The sequence below is a fragment of the Tyto alba genome, unplaced genomic scaffold (assembly GCF_018691265.1).
Source record: "Tyto alba isolate M040663 unplaced genomic scaffold, T.alba_DEE_v4.0 Super-Scaffold_45, whole genome shotgun sequence".
Lineage (NCBI taxonomy): Eukaryota > Metazoa > Chordata > Aves > Strigiformes > Tytonidae > Tyto > Tyto alba.
The window spans coordinates 35335033-35355304 of record NW_024881321.1 but is presented as its reverse complement, the minus strand read 5'-3'; the positions used below and the strand labels follow the sequence as shown (position 1 = coordinate 35355304).

General features: G+C 39.4%; 1 protein-coding gene across 1 annotated transcript in view; it reads left to right on the top strand.

The window, feature by feature from the left end:
• Positions 1-20272, top strand: part of COL4A1 (collagen type IV alpha 1 chain) — a 128757-nt gene that overhangs the window by 86175 nt on the left and 22310 nt on the right. Inside the window, exons 22-39 of the mRNA XM_042805978.1 lie at positions 1761-1856; positions 2818-2901; positions 3638-3708; positions 6373-6564; positions 7428-7596; positions 7968-8060; positions 8159-8263; positions 9753-9850; positions 10160-10310; positions 10612-10725; positions 11134-11301; positions 11858-11947; positions 12554-12706; positions 17130-17228; positions 17320-17409; positions 18278-18417; positions 19323-19449; positions 19554-19634. Of these exons, the coding sequence (XP_042661912.1) occupies positions 1761-1856; positions 2818-2901; positions 3638-3708; positions 6373-6564; positions 7428-7596; positions 7968-8060; positions 8159-8263; positions 9753-9850; positions 10160-10310; positions 10612-10725; positions 11134-11301; positions 11858-11947; positions 12554-12706; positions 17130-17228; positions 17320-17409; positions 18278-18417; positions 19323-19449; positions 19554-19634 (2121 nt within the window). The remainder of the gene's footprint in view (positions 1-1760; positions 1857-2817; positions 2902-3637; positions 3709-6372; positions 6565-7427; positions 7597-7967; positions 8061-8158; positions 8264-9752; positions 9851-10159; positions 10311-10611; positions 10726-11133; positions 11302-11857; positions 11948-12553; positions 12707-17129; positions 17229-17319; positions 17410-18277; positions 18418-19322; positions 19450-19553; positions 19635-20272) is intronic.

The following is a 20272-nucleotide window of genomic DNA, read 5'->3' as shown; positions in this document are numbered from 1 at the left end:
TGCACAGAAAAAAGAAAAAACAGACAAGATTATAAAAGCTATAATCAGAATGTATTTGCATCATGGAAGAAACATATCTGAGTTGTTAATGGACCAAGTAAAAGCTGTTCTGCAATGCAGCAAGCCACTTGTCTCCTTACTGGGACAAGGATTCTTTGCTAAATAAATGTTTTTAAAATGTCTTCAAATGTTCATTGTGGACTGTTACAATATAACCAAATAATTGACCTTACTACATATTGGTTTCCTCTGTGTCCTAATGTGCCAACCTAGAGATATTTTTAGATTTTCAATTAAAAAAAATAACAGATACTATATTGCTCTTAGCATAAAAGATAGCTGTTCAGTATCACAATTTACAAGTCTGCAATGCCAATCTATGTAGCAGATTGAACCGGTGTAAGAACTGCAGACTGATATACTAGTCTGCCAAAAGTTTTTATTGTGAAATGAAATTATTTTCCAGCAGAATGGGGTCAATACATGTTTATAGGACTAATTGAAAAACCAGTAATAATGTGACAAATACATAATAATATTAGTAGTAATGATAACAACATTATGCAGCTTATGTATAATTAGATTCTGATAAAGCATTTTTAAAGAGAAAAATGTTTTGGTTTTGCTCTGCAATGAAGCAGTGAAGACAGTACATATGAAAGTACTCCGTACTTAATATTAAGCTCCTTACAACTGAAGTTTTAACTTTTATTGAAGGAAAACTTTTGCTATAGGTGATACTGCTATTGTGAGTTAAACTGTCATTTCAACATAAAGAATGATATTCCTATTACAGTAGTTTAGGTAGTCTAAAACTACTGAAAAGATCTTTATTCTCTATGGAATTCCTAAACCAAAAATACTTTGTTCAAAAACAATTGAAGATGCCTAGTTGTTGCTGTGGTTGCCAATGAAGAGGTACAAAATCCAGCATCTAGAATATGAAAATAAATAGGTAAATATTACCTTGCCCTAAAAATAAGAGCAATTCCTGTTTTTCATACATGTTTCTGTCACTGCTTAATTCTGCTCCTTCCCCAGACACTTCTTTAGCATTCTTCAAGTGCATAATGGGAAAGAATTTTTTTTCATTTAACTGTTGTTTGCCAAAGTTCACATTAATATTCTGACTACTGTCTTTGTCCAAAATGATGTCATATTTTATTGGATCAGAACCTGTGCCATGTCATCAAACAGAACAAGCACATTTTGTATTCTCATATCAAGCCTGCTAAATATTATAATTTGTTACCTATTCCAGTTCCTAACATATGAAGTTTCTTGTTTCCAGGAAGCTTGATCAATGTGAGGAAGTTAAATAGATGTTAATGAGCTGTTCTCAACCTAGAAAGTTTCCTAAAACATTGAAAAAAAAAGTCAGCGTACAAAACCCTCTACTTAATTAATTTCTTCAGAAATATTCTTCATTCTCTTCAGGGTCAAACCAGCAATTTTTCACCCACATCACTTTCCTTAGCCAAACTTATAATAAAAATAGATTTTATGTGAATGTTGTTTATAACCTTATTATGCCAGAGCCTTCTTTTCTCTGTAATTCTCCGGGTTTCTTAAGCGGTATATGTGGAATCTGAATACAGAATCCCAGTTAAATTTTTCAAAGTGAATCAAATAGAAAAGTAAAATGCTATCGTGACTTATCACTCTTCATAGATACATTCAGCTGGGACATTCATAAATGCAGCCCTATAATGGAAACTTCAATTTGTCAAACAATATTCTGTGTTGCATTTTCATTGTAGATGGAATTGATCAATGCCAGCAGGGAGAACCTGGTGCACCGGGTAGTCCTGGACTTCCAGGAAGAGATGGATTTCCAGGAGAGATGGGAGAGAAAGGTAATACTGTTTTAAAGGGATTGCTTTCTAGTGCTCTGTACCCTGGAGCTTTGGTATGTAAAGAGGCTGAGCAAGTTAGGCTGGATCCAGAGAAAGTGTACTTAAAGTTAGTTAAACAAATAGTTCATAGACATGGAAGATGTTTCTTGAGTTTCTGGTGAGTAAAAAAAGGATATTGTGTATTGAATTTTGTGACACAAACTTCACTTACATTTCACTTAGCCTACACATTGCTGGAAAATGATGAAGGATGGGACAGGACTGAAAGAGGAGCTGGGAAGAAAGAAGAGGTTGTTTATAGCTCCATTAAGTGTAAATTGAACTATTCATGACAATTTAAGATGTGAATTTTGAGATGAAGAATTAGAGAGGGGAAGATGAGTTGGGAATGGAAATGGTTTATGAATCATTGCCATGAGTATAATTGAAGCTAAAATTGTAACACCTATAAATAAGACTCAATCATGTGTTTCAGCAGCATTGACTAAATGGACATAAAAAAAAATGAGCTGCACTCATTTACACGATGGTTGATTCTTCCTAATCTCATTCTGCTCACTGCTTTTCTAAAACTGCAAAATTGCAGTGACTATAGAGGTTCTCCTTTTTCTGCTTTAATCTTTTTATTTCTTCTGTCCCCAGTGTAAATTTCTTTGATTCTTTTTGATCCTCTTCAGCCTGGTTCCTTTTAACTGTTCTGTTAAATATTATCCCTAGGATAAGACTTAAGTTGATTTTCATAACATTCTTTTAAAAATTTTAAAGAATTTTAAATATCGGTTTGCTGATAAATTCTCTTTGAAGCGTGTAATTAGAAGTAGCACATTTATTTTTATTCTTTCAACATGAAGTGTATTAAACTGACATTTGTCCCTGAATCCACCTGCTTGCTTTAGTCTTAAATCCTTTCACTGTTATCCATTATGTTTTTTGTTTTGTTTTGTTTTGTTTTGTTTTTCAGGTGACAAAGGTGAATCCTGTGTCTTATGTGATAAAGTAGGACCTCCTGGACTTCCAGGACCACAAGGGCCACCAGGTCCAGCAGGTAAAAACTAATTAACTACCTGAGAATTAACTATGTAGTCTAAAATCTAAAAATGCAGCATATATGATAAAATTAATTACTTCTTGTCCCACTAACCAAATTGTTCGTGAAACTAATAAAAGGAGAATGGAATATTCCTATTTTTGGCCTGATTCCAAATTCCCAATGCAATCAACAAGAATTACCAAGGAAGCAGAAACTGGCCACAGTGGAGGGTCTTTGCAAGCTATGGCCCAAATATTTTCATAGAAGATTGTGAAAGTGAAAAAGTATGTGGGAAGCATTTGCTCCATGTGCCCAGGCTTAGTAGTGGCCCATACATATGTTCCTAAGCCTAGCATTAAATTCTGTGGCCAAAAAATGTAATTATCTTTCCGCTACCGTGTGAGAGAAGTGCCACATCCAAACAGGGATATAATACCTAATGTTTGTTCTAGTAGGTGTTAAGAAAAATTAATATGGCTTAGGTAGTTTCAAGGCTCCAGTGGTTACATGATAGGTCTAAATAGTAAGGTGAATTCATTCTTAAATCAAATGAATTATCAACTTCTAGTTTTTGAATGCAGACATATATAGCACATGAATCCAGACAACTTCACTGACTTTAGCAGCATTATGTTGATATAACTGGGAATAGAGTGAGACACTTTGGAAAGGATCACAAAGAATCCACATACAATGAGCTATTTGTAAAAGCATGCAGTAAATAGAATTGTATTTTTGTCTCTCTGATAAGGTTTTCCAGGACAATCAGGCTTGAAGGGTGACAGAGGCTTACCTGGACTTGATGGCCTTCCAGGGGTACCTGTAAGTAATGCCTTTCCAAATTCTATGTATCCTATGAGGCATGTGATCAAAAACCATGTGATCATCAGTGTAGTTGTGAAATAGCTCTATTTAAAAACAGACCAGCACAGTGATATGATAAAATTAAGGAACTATACCTAGAAAAATAAACTAGGAAGCAGTGTGGTTGAGCTGTGAGGGGAAAAAAAGAGCTGTCAGAAATAGGCTATATTTCTGTGTTTGCCCATGATAGGAACTCAGCAGAACACGTGACCTTCTGGCAGAGGAAGCTAGGCAGTGGAATTGGGTAAAAAGTAGGATTTCACAGGAAACAGAAGCAGGTCTGCCCTGACCTTCTTGTGAATGGTTCCAATAACTCTTTGCAGTTGTGTACATGTATATTGAGAGAGAGACAGTGCCATCTAGTGTAGTGTAAGCAATCTAATATTAACATGCAATATACTCTGGAAGTTTGTCTGAATTTTGGGAAATGTGTGGGATATATTTCATAAAACGTAATTAGCAGAAAAACTGATCCATTTTGAAGAAAAAAAGGAAGGCTGTGAAAGTGGATAGTATCCTGATAATATGATAATTTGTAAATTATGTTGATGCAACATAACACAACTCTCAGTGAGTAAGGCCAGATATCAGAAGCAGAACAGCCATAAGCATAGAGCTTGTCTATAATGTAACACAAATTACTCCTAGATGAGCACTGTACTAGCACAATTACATTCAATCTTGTCAGAGTTCACTTGAGTGTCCCTCCGTACACTCGGGTATGCTGTCAAGACCTACCTTAACATACAAGTTCCTGTAGTATAACATGGATTTTGAGACCATTCCTAATGTAAGTAGATTGAGTTTGTCAGTGTCTTCCCAGACTTCTTTTCCCAAAGCTGTTTTCTCCTTCCAGCTGATCACTTTTGGCGACATAACTTCTCAGTGACATGCATGTGCACTATCTTTAATACTGGAGTCATGTGAGCTCCCTCTATCACCAGTGGTAAGAGAGAGGCACCTTCAGAAGTTAAACCAACCCACCTGTATGAATTCCTTACTCAAGGAATCTATTTTTCTCCCTTGAGTATAAGTGTAGATGCCTGAATTCAGCCAATGAAACTTAGCTAGGATGGTGTCCCTTCTCTATTTCCACCACAATAAAAAAGATGATATTACTCAGCGACTGGATTTACTATAATATCAATTTGATCCATGAAAGGAACAGTGAAGAAAAATAAAAGACATCCTAATGTATTTAAACTTTTTTTTGTGTCTGGCATTTGTTCTCAGCACATGTTTTGCCTCACCTTTATATTTTCTTTTTATGCCTCTTAAGTTTTGTTCATATCTTTCATCAGACAAGGACTGGCTGCTGTTCTGAATGCTTTTAAGCTTGTTTTGCTCCACAAAGTTCAGCCAGGTGGTGATCCAGCATATAGTTTAGCTTGGAAAAACTACATAGAGGCCAGCCTCCCAAGCTCACATTGTTTAGAGCCATGCCAGAACATCATAGTCTGATCCAGAACCCACCAAAGCTAATGGAAAGGTTATATTTGACGTCTTCTGGTTCAGGTTTAAGCGGAGGGCATGAATCAGCCATAAGCAGTGGACATTGCCCATGAAATTTGTGCTTTACTACCCTAGTGGGTAGGTCTGATGCACTTGAAAGTAAAGAGAGTGTTCCTATGAGAAAAGTTCTTCTAAGTCCTAGAAAACATGTAGGGAAAAATTGAAATTCTGGAAATCCTATAGGTATATTATTAGGTAGACAATTTCTTCCCAGGAGACCTTACAAAACTCTTTTCTGAGCATGTGTGTAGTATTCTGATAGTACCACCTGACTGATTTTTAATTGTACAAAATCAACGAGCATTAGTAATGAAGGAAAACGTGTATTTGCATCAACTAAATGTCATAAATAAACTACCCAGGGAGAAACTTTCAGCCTTCAGTTAGCTCTTGTGCAAATAACATCTGAGTTTGTATAAGACAATGAATTCAATTTTGTAGACAGCCTATATATTTAACAAATATTGTAGTTGATTTAAAAGGTTTTGAACGAAAGAAAATCATGGGTAGGGCTTGTATAGGCAGTTTAAACCTGTAAATTTATCTGAGATTGCCTTTGCATACTGGAAGTGTTAATTTCCTGTATTAGTACTACTTCTGCTGGTATTGTAAATTATCATGGAAATGTAGAGATACTTTTGTTGCATTTGCATCAGGGAAATAGGTTCCACAGTGTTACAGAATTCATCATTTAAAGGTTGGGGCAGACACTTTAACTCTGAAAATTCCTTTTTAAAAAGCCCTGTTTACCTTGATGCTGATATTATATAGATATGCATAACTGAAATCCAAAGGGTAATCTGTTGAAAATTCAGTTGTTTTTTGGTGTTGTGGCCTGCAATTCTTGTGTAAGTGGTGTAAGTTTATATGTACCATCTAAAATGATATAACTGTCATATAATAAACAACAAAATAGTCAAGAAGATTTGCATTAATTCCTTATTCACACTGCTGTATACTGAAAAATATTCTCATTTGACCTCCTCAATCGAAAACTTAATGGTTTCCTTGATTTGGGTCTACTGTTTAATTTCTGAAGATTTGTTTTCTTTTATATCAGTTGAAGGATTGGTAGGGCAACTGATGATACCTGAATTTATGAAATTTCAGGGGCCCCCTGGCACTCCAGGACTTATGGGCAGCCCAGGGGCAAAAGGAGAACCAGGAGATTTTTCTTATGATTCTATCCTGAAAGGTGAAAAGGGAGATCCTGGTTTCCCAGGGCAACCAGGTACTCCTGGAAGAGAAGGAAGACCAGGAAAAGATGGATTGCCAGGTCCCCAGGGTCCGAAAGGAGCATCGGTATGTGTTTCTTTACATTTACATATTGTCCTACCGTGTGTTTATTTATGTTTGTATACTGTTCTATACATTATGCCTTTCATATCACATGCTTTTATGCCCTATACATGGTTTATGTTTATTGGCTTTGTTCAATGTTCCACATCTTGCCCTTACCTTGAGTAGTTCATTCTTCCTCAGAGGAAGATTCCAATTTCCTTGTAACTAGTGAAGAAGACAGTCCTTCAGCAACAGACTATTTCAGAGTTAAATTTTGACCCTTTCTTTTTACATGTCATGTAAATAAGTGATCTGACTCAGATGTATTCACATGGATTGTTACTTTCAGGACTAAAGAGCAAGGTTACTTTCCCCACAAAGTTTTGGGCATGGACAACAGTTTTGTTCCTTTCTCCCTTTCTCACAGGTTGATAGTAAGAACTAGTACAGATGATTTAGCTAACACCTGGAGATAACTGAAAGAATGCAGTTATTCAAGTAGAGATTGTTAAGACAAGATTCAGCTCTGTTCTAGCATACTACTCTTCTTGTGGAAACTAATGCTTCAAAGTCTTGTGCTGAGGGAGTTAGGCTGATACGGATGTGGAGCTGAATGTGGAGCTCACAGCTGCTCCCAGATCCACCAGTGGGAACATAGTCTACATGGTCCAGTTAGCAGCACTGCACACTAGTTGTGATTTCCATGTGCTGTTCCACATGGGACCTAGTTCTATTTCCATTGAACTCCGTGATAAAAAATTGACTTTCTTCAGCATTACAGATACCTGTGCTAAATCCAAGTTACAGAATATTCAAAGAGAGAGGATGACGTGTTCTGTCTTGCCAGTCAGGCAAGAAGTACACTTATACTTTCCAAAAATTAGGGTACAGCTGGCTTGAAAGGAGAACGTGGTCCCCCTGGCCAACCTGGATTCCCTGGAGTACGTGGTGAAAGAGGTTTTCCTGGCCCTCCAGGGATAGGCGCGGCAGGGTTACCTGGTGACAAAGGAGACAGAGGCTTTGCTGGAACCCCAGGTTTACCAGGCCTTCCAGGTAATGCTATAGTATGCTTAAAAAAAAAAAAAAAAAAAAAAAAATTGTGCCCTTTAAGTGCTACAACTCTTTCTGGATCACCAGAATTTAAGCTTGAAATATAAATACTTTCTCATTTAAAACAGTGTTTTCTTTCAGTGGTATAATTGCAAATCTTTGAGGGCAGTTTTCTTGAAGAGTTTGTTAGGCCAAACGGGATGGTTTAGGTTCGTGCTAAACTGAGTTCATCCTAGTTTTCTATGAATCTTCTACAAAAAAACTTCATAGCAAGTCAGCTGTAATGGTATGAATGGACTAATATTGCTGGTTAGGTGAAAAGTACTTGTTTAATTTTATCGGGTCCAGTACTTAATACATCTTTACATTCGCAGGAGCAAAGGGTGAAGCAGGACGAAGTGTACCACTTCCCGGACCTCCTGGGGCGGATGGCCTTCCTGGGCCACCTGGTTTCCCTGGACCCCAAGGTACATTAGCCTGTTAATCTTTGTTTAATGATCATAATGACTCTGTTCCCCAGAAGATAGCCTTTGAATTAACATTTGTCTTGTTTTCTCTTGCAAAGGTGACAAAGGGAATCCTGGGCTTCCAGGTAGACCTGGCCTGCCAGGAGAAAAAGGAGCTGTTGGGCAGCCTGGTATAGGGTTCCCTGGACCTCCGGGACCCAAAGGTAAGATAAAGTTATCCGTCTAACAGAGCTGATGTAACTGGAGTGTGGATGGAGGCCTGAATTGTCATCCAGCCATGGCTGCATGAGGTTTGGGAGGTGCAGCTGAAGAACCTCTCTTGTCCACAAACACCACAATAAGCATACTTTCAACACACACTTGCTTTGTGCAGTGATGTGGTGCAGATACAGACAGTGTCAAAGCTACTGCTAGAATAGAAAATGATATAGCACAACATTTTACATTGCAGCAACTGAGGTTGCTGAGAGATGAGATGACCTTTCTGAAAGATGAAGCACTATATGTACTTGGTCAAAAAAACGTGCTGACATAACTGCAACTTTTTTGAGCCACAGCTAACAGCTCTGCTGTGTCCCAGGCAGCTGAGAGTGGTTTGGTTAGAATACCACCTTACTCAGCATAAGTTTAGCCTTCCCTGCATGGCCGTTGTCAGGGTATGCACATAGCTTAGAGGGAGTCTAAATGTTCATATTCTAGTTTTTGATTTCTGGGAGATGCATTTCATAGTGCTGCTACCCATTTAGAACTGGATGACTAAGCTTTCACCAGCCACCTCGGTCCCCAAAATTCTTGTGTCTTCATTCATGATTCCATACACCAATGAACTGGGAAGGTCAGAAAGACTTAATAAGGAGAAAGGGCAAATCTTCACCTGTCACCACCTCTAGTTCCTCTGAGACTGATGTGGGATGAACCTGAACAGAAGAGGCTCATTGCATGTGAAAGAAGATTTCTATATGCTGTTTGATGCCAGCAAGAAAGGAATAACATATCAAATACATTTTTCAAGGACCCTTCCTTGAATTCAGTCCTGCCCAATACCTTTCCTGGGGCTTAGCCTAAAAGCTGGATTTCCCTCTCCCTGAGACCTTTGCCTGGGAGAGGAGCTTCATCTCAATTTATTGAGAGTGTGCCGGTGTTGAGTGAGTGCTATCTTTAATTGATTTGCAAAATGTTGTATGTATTCCTTCCTGCATTCCTAAGGGACAGTGCATGGGCCAGCTGTGTCATAGAAATCTTCTGTGTGCAATGTGTAGGACCTGTCACACAACATATGCTGAACAAAAGGTGTTGATTCACGGATGGATTTTCTTGTGCATCCCTCAGTCTGATGCCCCACACATTAAGTTGCCTTTTCTGAAGACTTTGGGAACCCAGTTTTGCAGACAGGATGTTTCTTAATGACATGAACCCACAGGGCTATTCATTTAAGAGGAGACACTCAGCATTTATTTCTTCTGAGTGGTTGTTTCTCATCAGAAGCCAAGTGCTGCATGAAGTTCAGCGTTTGAATCTCTGTTGAGACTTTCGAGTGCTGGCATCCCTAGAAGTTTGACATAAAAGACTACACAGACCTTTTCACACATGTCACAGTGCTGATGGGAATAGTTCAGTTAGAAACTTGAAGAAACAGCAGAGGACACTCACAGGCAGAGACAGTAATGATGTGAGTATTGTTTTGTTTTATAGGTTTCCAAGGTCAGCCTGGCTCGCCTGGTCTGCCGGGGACTCCGGGAACCCCTGGCCTTGATGGTTTGCCAGGTGTACCAGGTTTACAAGGTCAAAAAGTAGGTGTTGGCTGCTGATACTGTTATCTGTGACTGCCTGTGTTAACAGGAATGTGTGCAATGATCCTGCCCTTTTTTTTTTAAAAAAAAAAAGAATGTTGGCCAAACTGTCCTTCATCTTATGTTTCCTATTGTGCACACAAAGGAACAGAGTAGGTGGATGAATGCTTGACATTAAAGCTAAAGGGCTTCAAGCTCTCTCCTGAAGTCATGTGTAGCAATCTGCCTCTGAATGATTTAAATAGAGTCAGTGAGTGAATTCTTGTTTTTGATTTGTTGATTCCCAATCTATTGTGTTTCTTTGGCTAGGGTGAACCTGGTGTAGGTCTCCCTGGCCCTAAGGGATTGCCAGGCCCCCCAGGCCCAGCTGGCATCCCTGGAGAAAAGGGAAATCCTGGACTGCCTGGCTTACGTGGGGAGCAAGGCTTTCCGGGCATACCTGGACAGCAAGGATTCAGAGGTAACGTTGCCAGAAAAATACAGCTCTGTATTTCTATTTCTTTTTTAAAGTCACTCCCCTGTAGATGCAGGAAAAAAGTTATTGCCCTTTTTCTTTCTCCTCGTTTTCTCCTACCAACCACCTGTAACAAATGCTAGCAGCAAAGAGCAGCCCTTCCTCTGAGCCCAGGCAGGACGTATTAGAGGCTGAAATGAGGTCTTGTTGGCCAAGTTCTTCCAAAGCAACTTGTCCAGCATCTTCAGCAAACAAGATTTCAAATAACATTGGAGGATGCCTGGTCTATGTCTCTGTGTCCCCGCAGGTGACCCCGGCCTCCCAGGACTGCAAGGCTTGCAGGGCCCTCCGGGCGCGCCGGGGCTGGGCCCACAGGGGTCGCCAGGACCCGCTGGGCAGCCAGGACTCCAGGGACCGCCAGGTGAGAGGAAAATATTCCCATGACAGTGCTTAGGAACAGACTTTTGGCATAGATGGATATTGGCATTGGTAAAAACGTTGCTTCTGAACTGTTTTGCAGTGTGAGGTCGGTGGGGATGCATGGGGGAGTATGTCAGTGGGCCTCCTTCATCTGGTCCAAAACACAGGGTGAGGTCTCCTGAGAAAACATCTGCCATTTTGTTCAGTCTGCTCAGGTCATCAGTAGGCAATATGTACAGGGTCATAACCTCACTTAGAAAATGAGGACTATTTCTGCTGTCTGACTTTGAGTCTTCATTCTTCATGCCATGTAATTTCTGAACTGCAGGTGGATATTATCAGATATTCTTGTTAACAGTATTCCCTGTGCTCTGTTAAGGACTAATCCTGTATCTTCTGTTTCTCCTAGGACTTCCTGGAATAAAAGGAGAAAGGGGCTTCCCTGGTATTCCAGGTCTAGATATGCCAGGACCAAAAGGAGATAAAGGTAGCCAGGGACAGCCTGGAGTACCAGGGTCTGTGGGATTACCTGGCCTACCGGGTCCACAGGGGGCTGTTGGACTGAAAGGATCAGCAGGTAAACATCTTTCCTTGGGTAAATGGCATCTTTGACAACAGTTTTATTGAGTTGTGGTAGCATGCCCTTTCACTCAGTTAGGAACTGATCCATCAAAGGGTCCAAACTTGGGAAAACACATGGGCTGACATCAGTAAAACAGCTCTGTGTATGTGTAACTGAACTACTACTTAAGTCCTTTGGTGGATCAAATCCAGCAACTTGCAGGAACTAGCCTTTAGCCTGTAATACTGAAAGGGGATTATTCTGCACAGTTTCAGTGACAGAATGTGGTTTAATAATGCCTTTGTTAATGACAGCATAGTTTACTGTAATAGGAAGTTTTAAGAAACTGTCAAAACCCCATTACAAACTGTGTTCTTTATGCTGGTTTTCACAATACTGTTTTTACCGTTCTTTTCTCAATCAGGCTATTTCAGATTAATCATCTTCTTTGTTCCATTTTTTCTTAAGTAGTGGAATTCATAATGTGATAGGGAGTAAATAATTCTATTTCTTGTACTTCTTTACACTGCTTGCTTTATTTCTGTTATTCAATCTTTCACTTTGGTTTCAGGAGCCAAAGGAGAAATGGGAGTCATGGGAACTCCTGGACTGCCAGGAACTCCTGGACCAGTTGGAGATCGAGGGTTGCCTGGTGAAAAAGGTAAGAGAAAGATTTTCCCCAAATCAAAACTGTAAAATCTGCCTTTTTCCTGGCAGAAGACAACTCTGGAAATAATTGAATACTAGGAGTGTGTTTGGCCTAAGGAGTGTTTTTTGTCAAGTAACTTCCCTGTAAGTTAGAGATAGTGTAATTTAGAAAGCTATATCCTAGGCACAGTCATGTATTTGGGCACTGAGCCAGGATTTTTGATCTGTTCGTCAACAACATAAGGCTTTGCTAGATGTGAAGATGCTACAAATACTACTTCAAGAAAAATACTGTGTTTGAAATTATAAAAAGCCATTGGGGAGGTCTTAATTATATCCTTCAAGTAATGCCCTCTATTACTGCCAAACTCCTATCCCTGTTGTTTTTAGAGTCTAAAATTAATGGCTGTGAAGTAAGAAAAATATGTCAACTTTTTTGACAAAGCTATTGTGAAGTCCTGGTATAAAAAAGCTTCATATGAGGTAGATGAGATGTTCCAGAGCATGGTATTCTATGCTCAAAATTTGAATAAATAGTTAATTTCATTTGTTGTTGTCCACTAAATATTTTTGCAAAGTTTTATGTGCCACTATAATATTCTTTGCTATCCTTTTATAGGTAGCCAAGGTTTCAAAGGTGTAGTTGGACCACAGGGTGATCCTGGTGTCAAAGGAGATAAAGGTGAAGCCGGTCTCCCAGGAAAACCTGGAACAATGGACACCATGGACATGGTTAGTCTCAAAGGCCAAAAGGGAGATCAAGGAGAAAAAGGTAACTTTAGTCTCTAATGGATAAGTGTAATTAACACTCATATACTGTTAGGCAGTAATGCTTTGAGTTCAGTTTTATCTCAGTTTTTGACACCAGTTTTTAAAATAAGGCCAAAGAATTTCACACCGCAAATGCAGACATTTTTCTGGTATCTTTCAACTCCATAGAAACAAAGATTAATCACAGACAGAATGGGTTTTGGTTGGATGGAAGAGATTCAATTTGGCCTTATAAAATCCATCTTACCTCTTTTATCAGAAGATTCTCTCAGAAGAAAATAAATTTTTAAAGTAGAAACTTGATCTTGCCAGAAGAGAAAAGCTACCTTACATGTAAAACATGTATTGGAAACGTTGTGGCCATGAAGACCAACTGATACTGGAAGAAAAAGTGGGCAGCCTTTTTAGGTACACATTTCTTTGGGAAGAAATTTCAAGCAAGACACATGTGTATGCCACTGATATCAAAAGATCGACTTATGTCAGTTTAGAAACACCAGCAAATATGCAATAGAAAGGCAGTCAGCTTTCTATTTAGAAACTTAATGGTAGTAGAGATATTAGTTTTTCTTAAACAGTGCATTCTTCTTGGATTTTTATTTTTACTGCTACACAAAAATGTAGTTGTTAAAGATCAGTCTTTCCCAGTTTTCTTTTCAAAGAAAAAATAGTGTGTATTTTATACATTTTTATTATTTGTCCTTTTTTAAATTATGATTTATTTTTTATTTAAAAATTCCACAAGAGATTTTAATTACATGGTAACTGTTTTAGTTAAAAGAGAAATGTAGAAGGGAGCCACTAAGATCACATACTCTTCCATTTCCCTCAACCAAAACCTTCAGCCTTTCATTGTATATCATGTTTTCTGAAATAATTGTTTCTTGTTACCCTTTCTGACTTCTCCCCATTTTGGCTGCATCTTTGTTAGAATGCACTTTGAGAAAACAAGTGAAGTACTTCAACTCAGGCCCTGCTAGAATGAAATTTCCGTTTCTTGAAACAACAGCTGACTCAGTTTGTGATTAGCTATAATCCTTAGTCCTTTACTTCTGGGCTGCTGCCTATGCAATTTTTCATTTTGTTTTTCATTTTGTATGCATGCTTTTGACTTCTCCTTACCATATATGTCATGTATTACACTTCTTGATTTTCATTATGTTGATTTTCAAACTTTACTCCCAACTCCTCAAAATCCTTCTGCAATCTAATCCTGTCCTCTTTTCAAGCCTTTCCAGTTTAGTGTCATCTACACATTTCTTCAGTGTATTCTTTGTTGGGCCCAGGACAGAGCAATTGAGATTCCTTTCCAGTTTGGCAGTGGATCACCAGTAACTATACTATGTTATATCTGAACTGTGGGAACAGGAATGTTTCCCAGTGTAGGAACCTCTTATCTCCACATCCTGAGTACTTGTCAGACTGAGACCTGGGCTCCTGTGTCCCAGTTGGGTCTCAGAGGAACCTGGGCATGTGGATAGGCAGTGCCTCCCAGCTTGGACAGCCAGGGACTGCAAGGGAGGACAGGAGCAACTATGGAGTGCATCTGCCACTAAGCTGAGATGCAGCTTCTGAGAGCACTTTTGTATTTGATGAGGCTCCCAGTCTATAAAGATTTCATCCAGTTTAATTCTTCTCATCTGTTTCTGATCTTCATATATACGGTGTCATGAAAAGCCTTAACACAAATCCACATAGGTTATCTTTCATTGCTTGCTTACCTACTATTGGCCTGTAGGTTGACTGATTGATAATTAGTTTTATTGCCTTTCCAGAAATCCGAATTAGGCACACTGGTTACATGCATAGAAAGAAGCCTCTGCTGAGAAATTCAAACAGTTAATTTATTTGGTCTCTAACTTCTTCATCTCTCCAGCACCAATAATGCAAACTTGCAAACTTGAATGCTCTACCTTTTCTTGACCATACACTGTCTACAGATTGGCCTGGCTCAAACAGCCTGGAAGGGTAGGTTCCAAAGAGACCCCAGCCTGCAAATTTCTGCTGTTACTCTGCCCATCTCATCCTATTCAACCCAAAAATACTTAGTCCCAACAGAGAAAAAAAAACTAGTTACAGTCCATAACTTTGCTGATCTATTAGCTGCCTTCATCTCTCTAGGCATGAATATCACAGTAGTGCTTTTTAAAGCTTCTAAAATACAAACTGTGCAGAAAAGACTCAGAAAAGTCACATGGAAAAGATGAAATGTAATGGGTACAAATTACTCCTGGGGAGAATCTCTTCGGACACAAGAAGAAAAGTTCCAGCTGATGAGAACCATTAGCCACTGCAATAATCTCCCCAGGGAAATGATGAGTGCCCCAGCTTTGGACACTTTTAAGATTCATCTGGATAGGATTCAGGGCCATCTTGTCTAGTCCATGTTTCCACCAAGAAAGGTTGGACCAGATGATCCTTGAGGTCCCTTCCAACCTGGTATTCTATGGTTCTGTGATTTTTATAGAAGATTGTCAGTGATGGTTAATGCAAAAATTTAGTTTTGGACATTTTGGGATGTTTTTAATGAAATCGGCTTTTAATGAAATCACCTATATGCAACACTAACAGAAAGAGACCAAAAAGCTTGGTCCTTAAAGCTGGAGAAGCATACCACAGAATAAGAGCTGGACCCTTCTGGAATTATGAAGTTTTAACATTAGATAGAACTGAAGAAGCAGCAAATTTCTGGCTGTGAACTGGTTATTCACATGTACCTTTTTAGACAGCAGAACAATCAAATCAGTCATTTCTGTTAACACCTGCTGTTGTCTGGCACTTCTGAAGTAACTCAAACACATGTTTGTTTGCAATTTCTTTTAAATATATAAGTACGTAGAATCATGGAATCGTGCTTTAGGTTTGAAGGGAACTTAAAGATTATCTAGTTCCAGTCCCCCTGCCACGGGCAGGGACACATTCCACCAGACCAGGTTGCTCAAAGCCCCGTCCAACCTGGCCTTGAACCCTTCCAGGGAGGGGGCAGCCACTTCTCTGGGCAATCTGTTCCAGTGCCTCACCACTCTCACAGTATAGAATTTCTTCCATCTATCTGATCTCAGTCTACCCTCTTTCAGTTTAAAGCCATTAACCTTTGTCGTGTCATGACACTCTATGACAAAAAGTCCCTCCCCATCTTTTCTGGGGGACCCCTTTAAGCACTGGCAGGCCGCTATAAGGTCTACCTGGAGCCTTCACTTCTCTAGGCTGAACAACCCCAGCTCTCTCATCCTGTCCTCATAAGGAAGGTGCTCCAGTCCCCCTGATCATCTTTGTGGCCTCCTCTGGACCACCAATCACCTCCTTATTTTCCATGTGCCCTAGCACAGTTTTCAGGAGGATCTGCTACATGATCTTGGCAGGCACAGAGGTGAGACTGACCGGCCTGTAGTTCCCCAGGTCTTCCTTTTTTCCCTTTTTAAAAATGGGGGTTATGTTTCCCTTTTTTCCAGCCAGTGGGAACTTCACTGGTCTGCCATGATTTCTCAAATCAAGTGGATAGTGGCTTAGCCACTTCATCCGCTAGTTCCCTCAGGACCCCTGGAGATGCATCTCTCCAGGTCCCATGGACTTGTGCACCCTCAGGTTCCTTAGATGGTCTCGAACCTGATCTTCTCCTACAGTGAGTGGTTCTTCATTCTCCCAGTCCCTGCCTTTGCCTCAGCAACTTGGGCAGTGTGGCTGGAGCACCTGCTAGTGAAGGCTGAGGCAAACCAGTCCTTGAGTACCTCAAGGTACTACCTTAAGTAGCCTTCTCCATATGCTGGGTAACCAGGCCTGCTGTTTCTTTCCAGAGAGGGCCCACATTTTCCCTAGTCTTCCTTTTGTCACTCATGTACCTGTAGAAGCTTTTCTTGTTGCTCTTGACATCCCTGGCCAGGTTTAATTCTATCAGGGTTTTTGTCTTCCTAACCTGATCCCTGGCTGCTCACACAATTTCTCTCTATTCCTCCCAGGTTATCTCTCCTTGCTTCCACTCTCTGTAGGCTTCCTTTTTGTGTTTGAGCTTGTCCAGAAACTCCTTGTTCATCCATGCAGGCCTCCTCGTGTTTTTGCCTGACTTCTTTTTTGTTGGGATGCATTGCTCCTGAGCCTGGAGGAGGTGATCCTTGAATATTAACCAACTTTCTTCAGCCCCTCTTCCCTCCAGGTCTTTATCCCATGATACTTGCCTTGTAATTTGCAGAGACCTGTAAAATTGTAATAGTTTGCAGCCTTTCCTCAGCACTGGTGTAGTGACTGGAGAGTTGTGTTTTACTCAGGTGTGACTTTACTGTACAATGTATGAAGCTGGAATTCATCCATTTCCTTGTTCAACAGAAAGAACCAACAGCGATCAGAAATCAACTAGAAGGATTATTATATGGCATTACAACAAATTTTGATAAAACTGATCTCACTGTGTCTGTTTTCTTGGTGTTCAGGGGACCACGGAGCAACAGGAGAAAAAGGGTTACGTGGGGAATATGGAGACCCAGGAATTCCTGGGAAGGATGGTGAACCTGGTACTCCAGGACATCCAGGTATGTCTGAAGCTAGCAGCAGAGAGACTGTTCATCAGGTATTTTAAACCTCATTAACTAATGGGACTCTTAATTTCTCTGCTGTCCATAGGACCAAAAGGTGATCAGGGCCCCCCAGGATACCCAGGGGATCCAGGAATTCCAGGACAAAAAGGATCCGTTGGTGAAATGGGTTTGCCAGGTACTGATTGCTGGGAATTTCTTATTATTGTTTTCCTCAAGTTAATATAGAGCATTATGAAAGGCCTGTATGGAATATTTGTTAGTATAGATCTACATAATGGTTGCACTATTTGCAGTGTCTGAACTTCAGGCTTTTGGAACATTGCTTTCTCAATCCTATTGTGCTATACAAATAATAGGATGGTTTCCTAAGTTTCTACATGTGAATCCTTTAGCTGGATGTGTAGGATTTGTGTATTTGTTGCAGGCAGGCAGTTTTTCAAGTGATACCTGTTTGTCTGTCTGTCTCTCTTTGTTAGTGTATGAACTGCATTAAGTTTCTTATGTACTTATCACCTTCTAAAAAGTTTGGTGAGTTGCTGTGTGCTGCATGTTAATTACAGACTCTAGTGGTCTGGGAAGAACGTTGTGGAGGGGATTGGTAAAGAATAGAATGGAGAAGAACTTATATCTCAGCATGGAAACTTTGTCTCCATTCAGATGGCCTTGTGCCTAGCGTATTTAGGAAATCAAAGCTAAAAGACTGAAATGATGAATGGGGACAGAAAAATTTGGTACATCAGAGTCACTGTGGTCCTGATAGAAATTATTCAAATTAACATAAACTTTTATTCAAATAATATTTTTAGCAAGAGCTCTGTTTACTCTGAATCCAAAATTATAACCTTCTCTTATGAGGAGAGCTTAGCTTCCAATAAAACCTGACATTTAGAGAGTGAATCTCAAAAGTTAATTTACTAGCTATTTTAGTGAGTTACACTGCTTTTCTAGCTCTGAATAGCTAAGGCAACACTGAAAAATTTATTATCAACACTGTTAGGGTACCAGTAGTTCCAATACACTAATTTTTCCTTTTCTCTTACTAGGAACACCTGGAGAAAAAGGTCTGCCGGGAGTACCAGGTTCACCAGGCACACCAGGGTTCCCTGGGCAGAAAGGTGAAAAAGGAGACAAAGGAGCACCAGGTTTTCCTGGAATTGGCTTTCCAGGGTCTCCTGGTGAGAAGGTATTTACACCCCTAAGGATTTAATTGTCTGTCTCTACCAAGTATCTCATTTGAAAAGATGCTGTTGGTCTTTAAGTTATTTTATTATATTTTCTATTATGCTCATTTAAATACCTAATAAGAAACTTGAAAGATGTGCATATGCATCAGTTTAGATGTGTTCTATTTGATGGGACCATTACCTCTAGGGTTCTTATATATTCTGTCTCTTCAGAATAGGGTAATTTACCATTCAAGAAATATGAGGGAGGGGAATAACTTTAAAAAATACTAAGTAAATAAAGTGAAAAGGGCTTCTTACAAACAGAGCAAATAATCACACTGAAATAGTGTTTCTGTACTTTTACAGAGATATTGGGAAGCTGAAAAAAACTATAAAATGCTCAGATATTACTGAAGAGAGAACTGTATTAATACTGTCTGTAAAGTTAATTCAGTCTCTAATGGTATTCTAATAGGATTCTCATTTGTTTCACATTCCTTTGCCTAGCTATGCAATGACAGTAATCATGAATTTATAAGTAAAAATTGTAAAAATAAAACTTACTAATCTGGTAGCAAAATTGCTGAAGACATAAAAAAAAAAGATATTTTTGAAGATGATTAAGTGCAGTAAGTAAGTTAAGAGGCTAATTTGGAAAAGACTTTGTAAAAATCATCATAAAAATGCATAGAAAACTACTCATTTTCATATGTAGGTATTAAGCAATTGCTATGAAAGTCAGTAATTCTGATAGTGGAATTTAATGCCAAATTTAATCCTAAATTACTGTGTTTCTAAATGGAAGAAGAACGACATTCTTTATAAGTCTGATGGATAAGAGCAGTGACATCTACCATTGCAAACAGAAAAAGCTGTTTCAGAATTAATGTGTGGATTTTATAATATGTGCTGCTTCTTCTAGGGAGAACCAGGAAGAACGGGTAGTCCAGGAATATCTGGAGATAAGGGTGAAAAGGGTAGTGCAGGAATTCCTGGAATGCCGGGTTCCCCAGGTCCCAAAGGATCCCCTGGCATGGCAGGATTTCCAGGCAAGTGTTTATGCTTTAATGAAACAGAAATTGCAGTGAAAAATTAATGTGAAGCTTATCCCAAATATCCCACCTGTAAACCCATGTCTTCTTCCTTTCTTTAGGGAGCCCCGGCCGCCATGGAGAAAAGGGTGAAAAAGGACTTCCTGGCTTAAGTGGCATTCCAGGTTTAAAAGGAGAGCAAGGTAGAAAAGAAATATAAACTACCAAATGCTATTGTGCACCTCCAGGCCGTGGCTAAAACAAATACTGTGGCATTCTGAATTGGTTTTGGCTTAGATATTTCCTGGTGCATTTGTTCATTTCATAAGCAAAAAAAGACAGTGCTGTTTCTCAGGTAAATCTGAGTCAGTGTAGTGTGGGGCTAGTACTTCTTTTGCACTGTTTTGGGGAGAGATTTTACTACCTTCCACAAGACTGGTTGTTGCTGTAGCCATTAGTTCTGTTGTTTCTGAGTTCATTTAAAAATAATAAAGTGATCCATGGGCCCAAACCTGAATGACCACACTAGCATCATTATTCAGATTTTAAAGAGGAAACAAAGTAGGGAAGAGAGTATGTCCATTGCTGTTATGAGTATAATAACATTTTTGAGCTTGGAGCCTTGTGTTCTTAGTTTGCTGGCTGCAGGATACATCATCTTATTGGACAATGGGCTGTGCTATTCACAAGTCTTTGCTGGAGTTCCTGCACTCTAAACTCACTGAGATTCATTATAATTATCTGTGTCAAAATCTGTAGTATCTGAGCCCTGTCTCACACTGATTTAATTCAGAAGTAACCTCAGAGAAGTCACACTGAAGTCATCATGCAGTATCTGCTT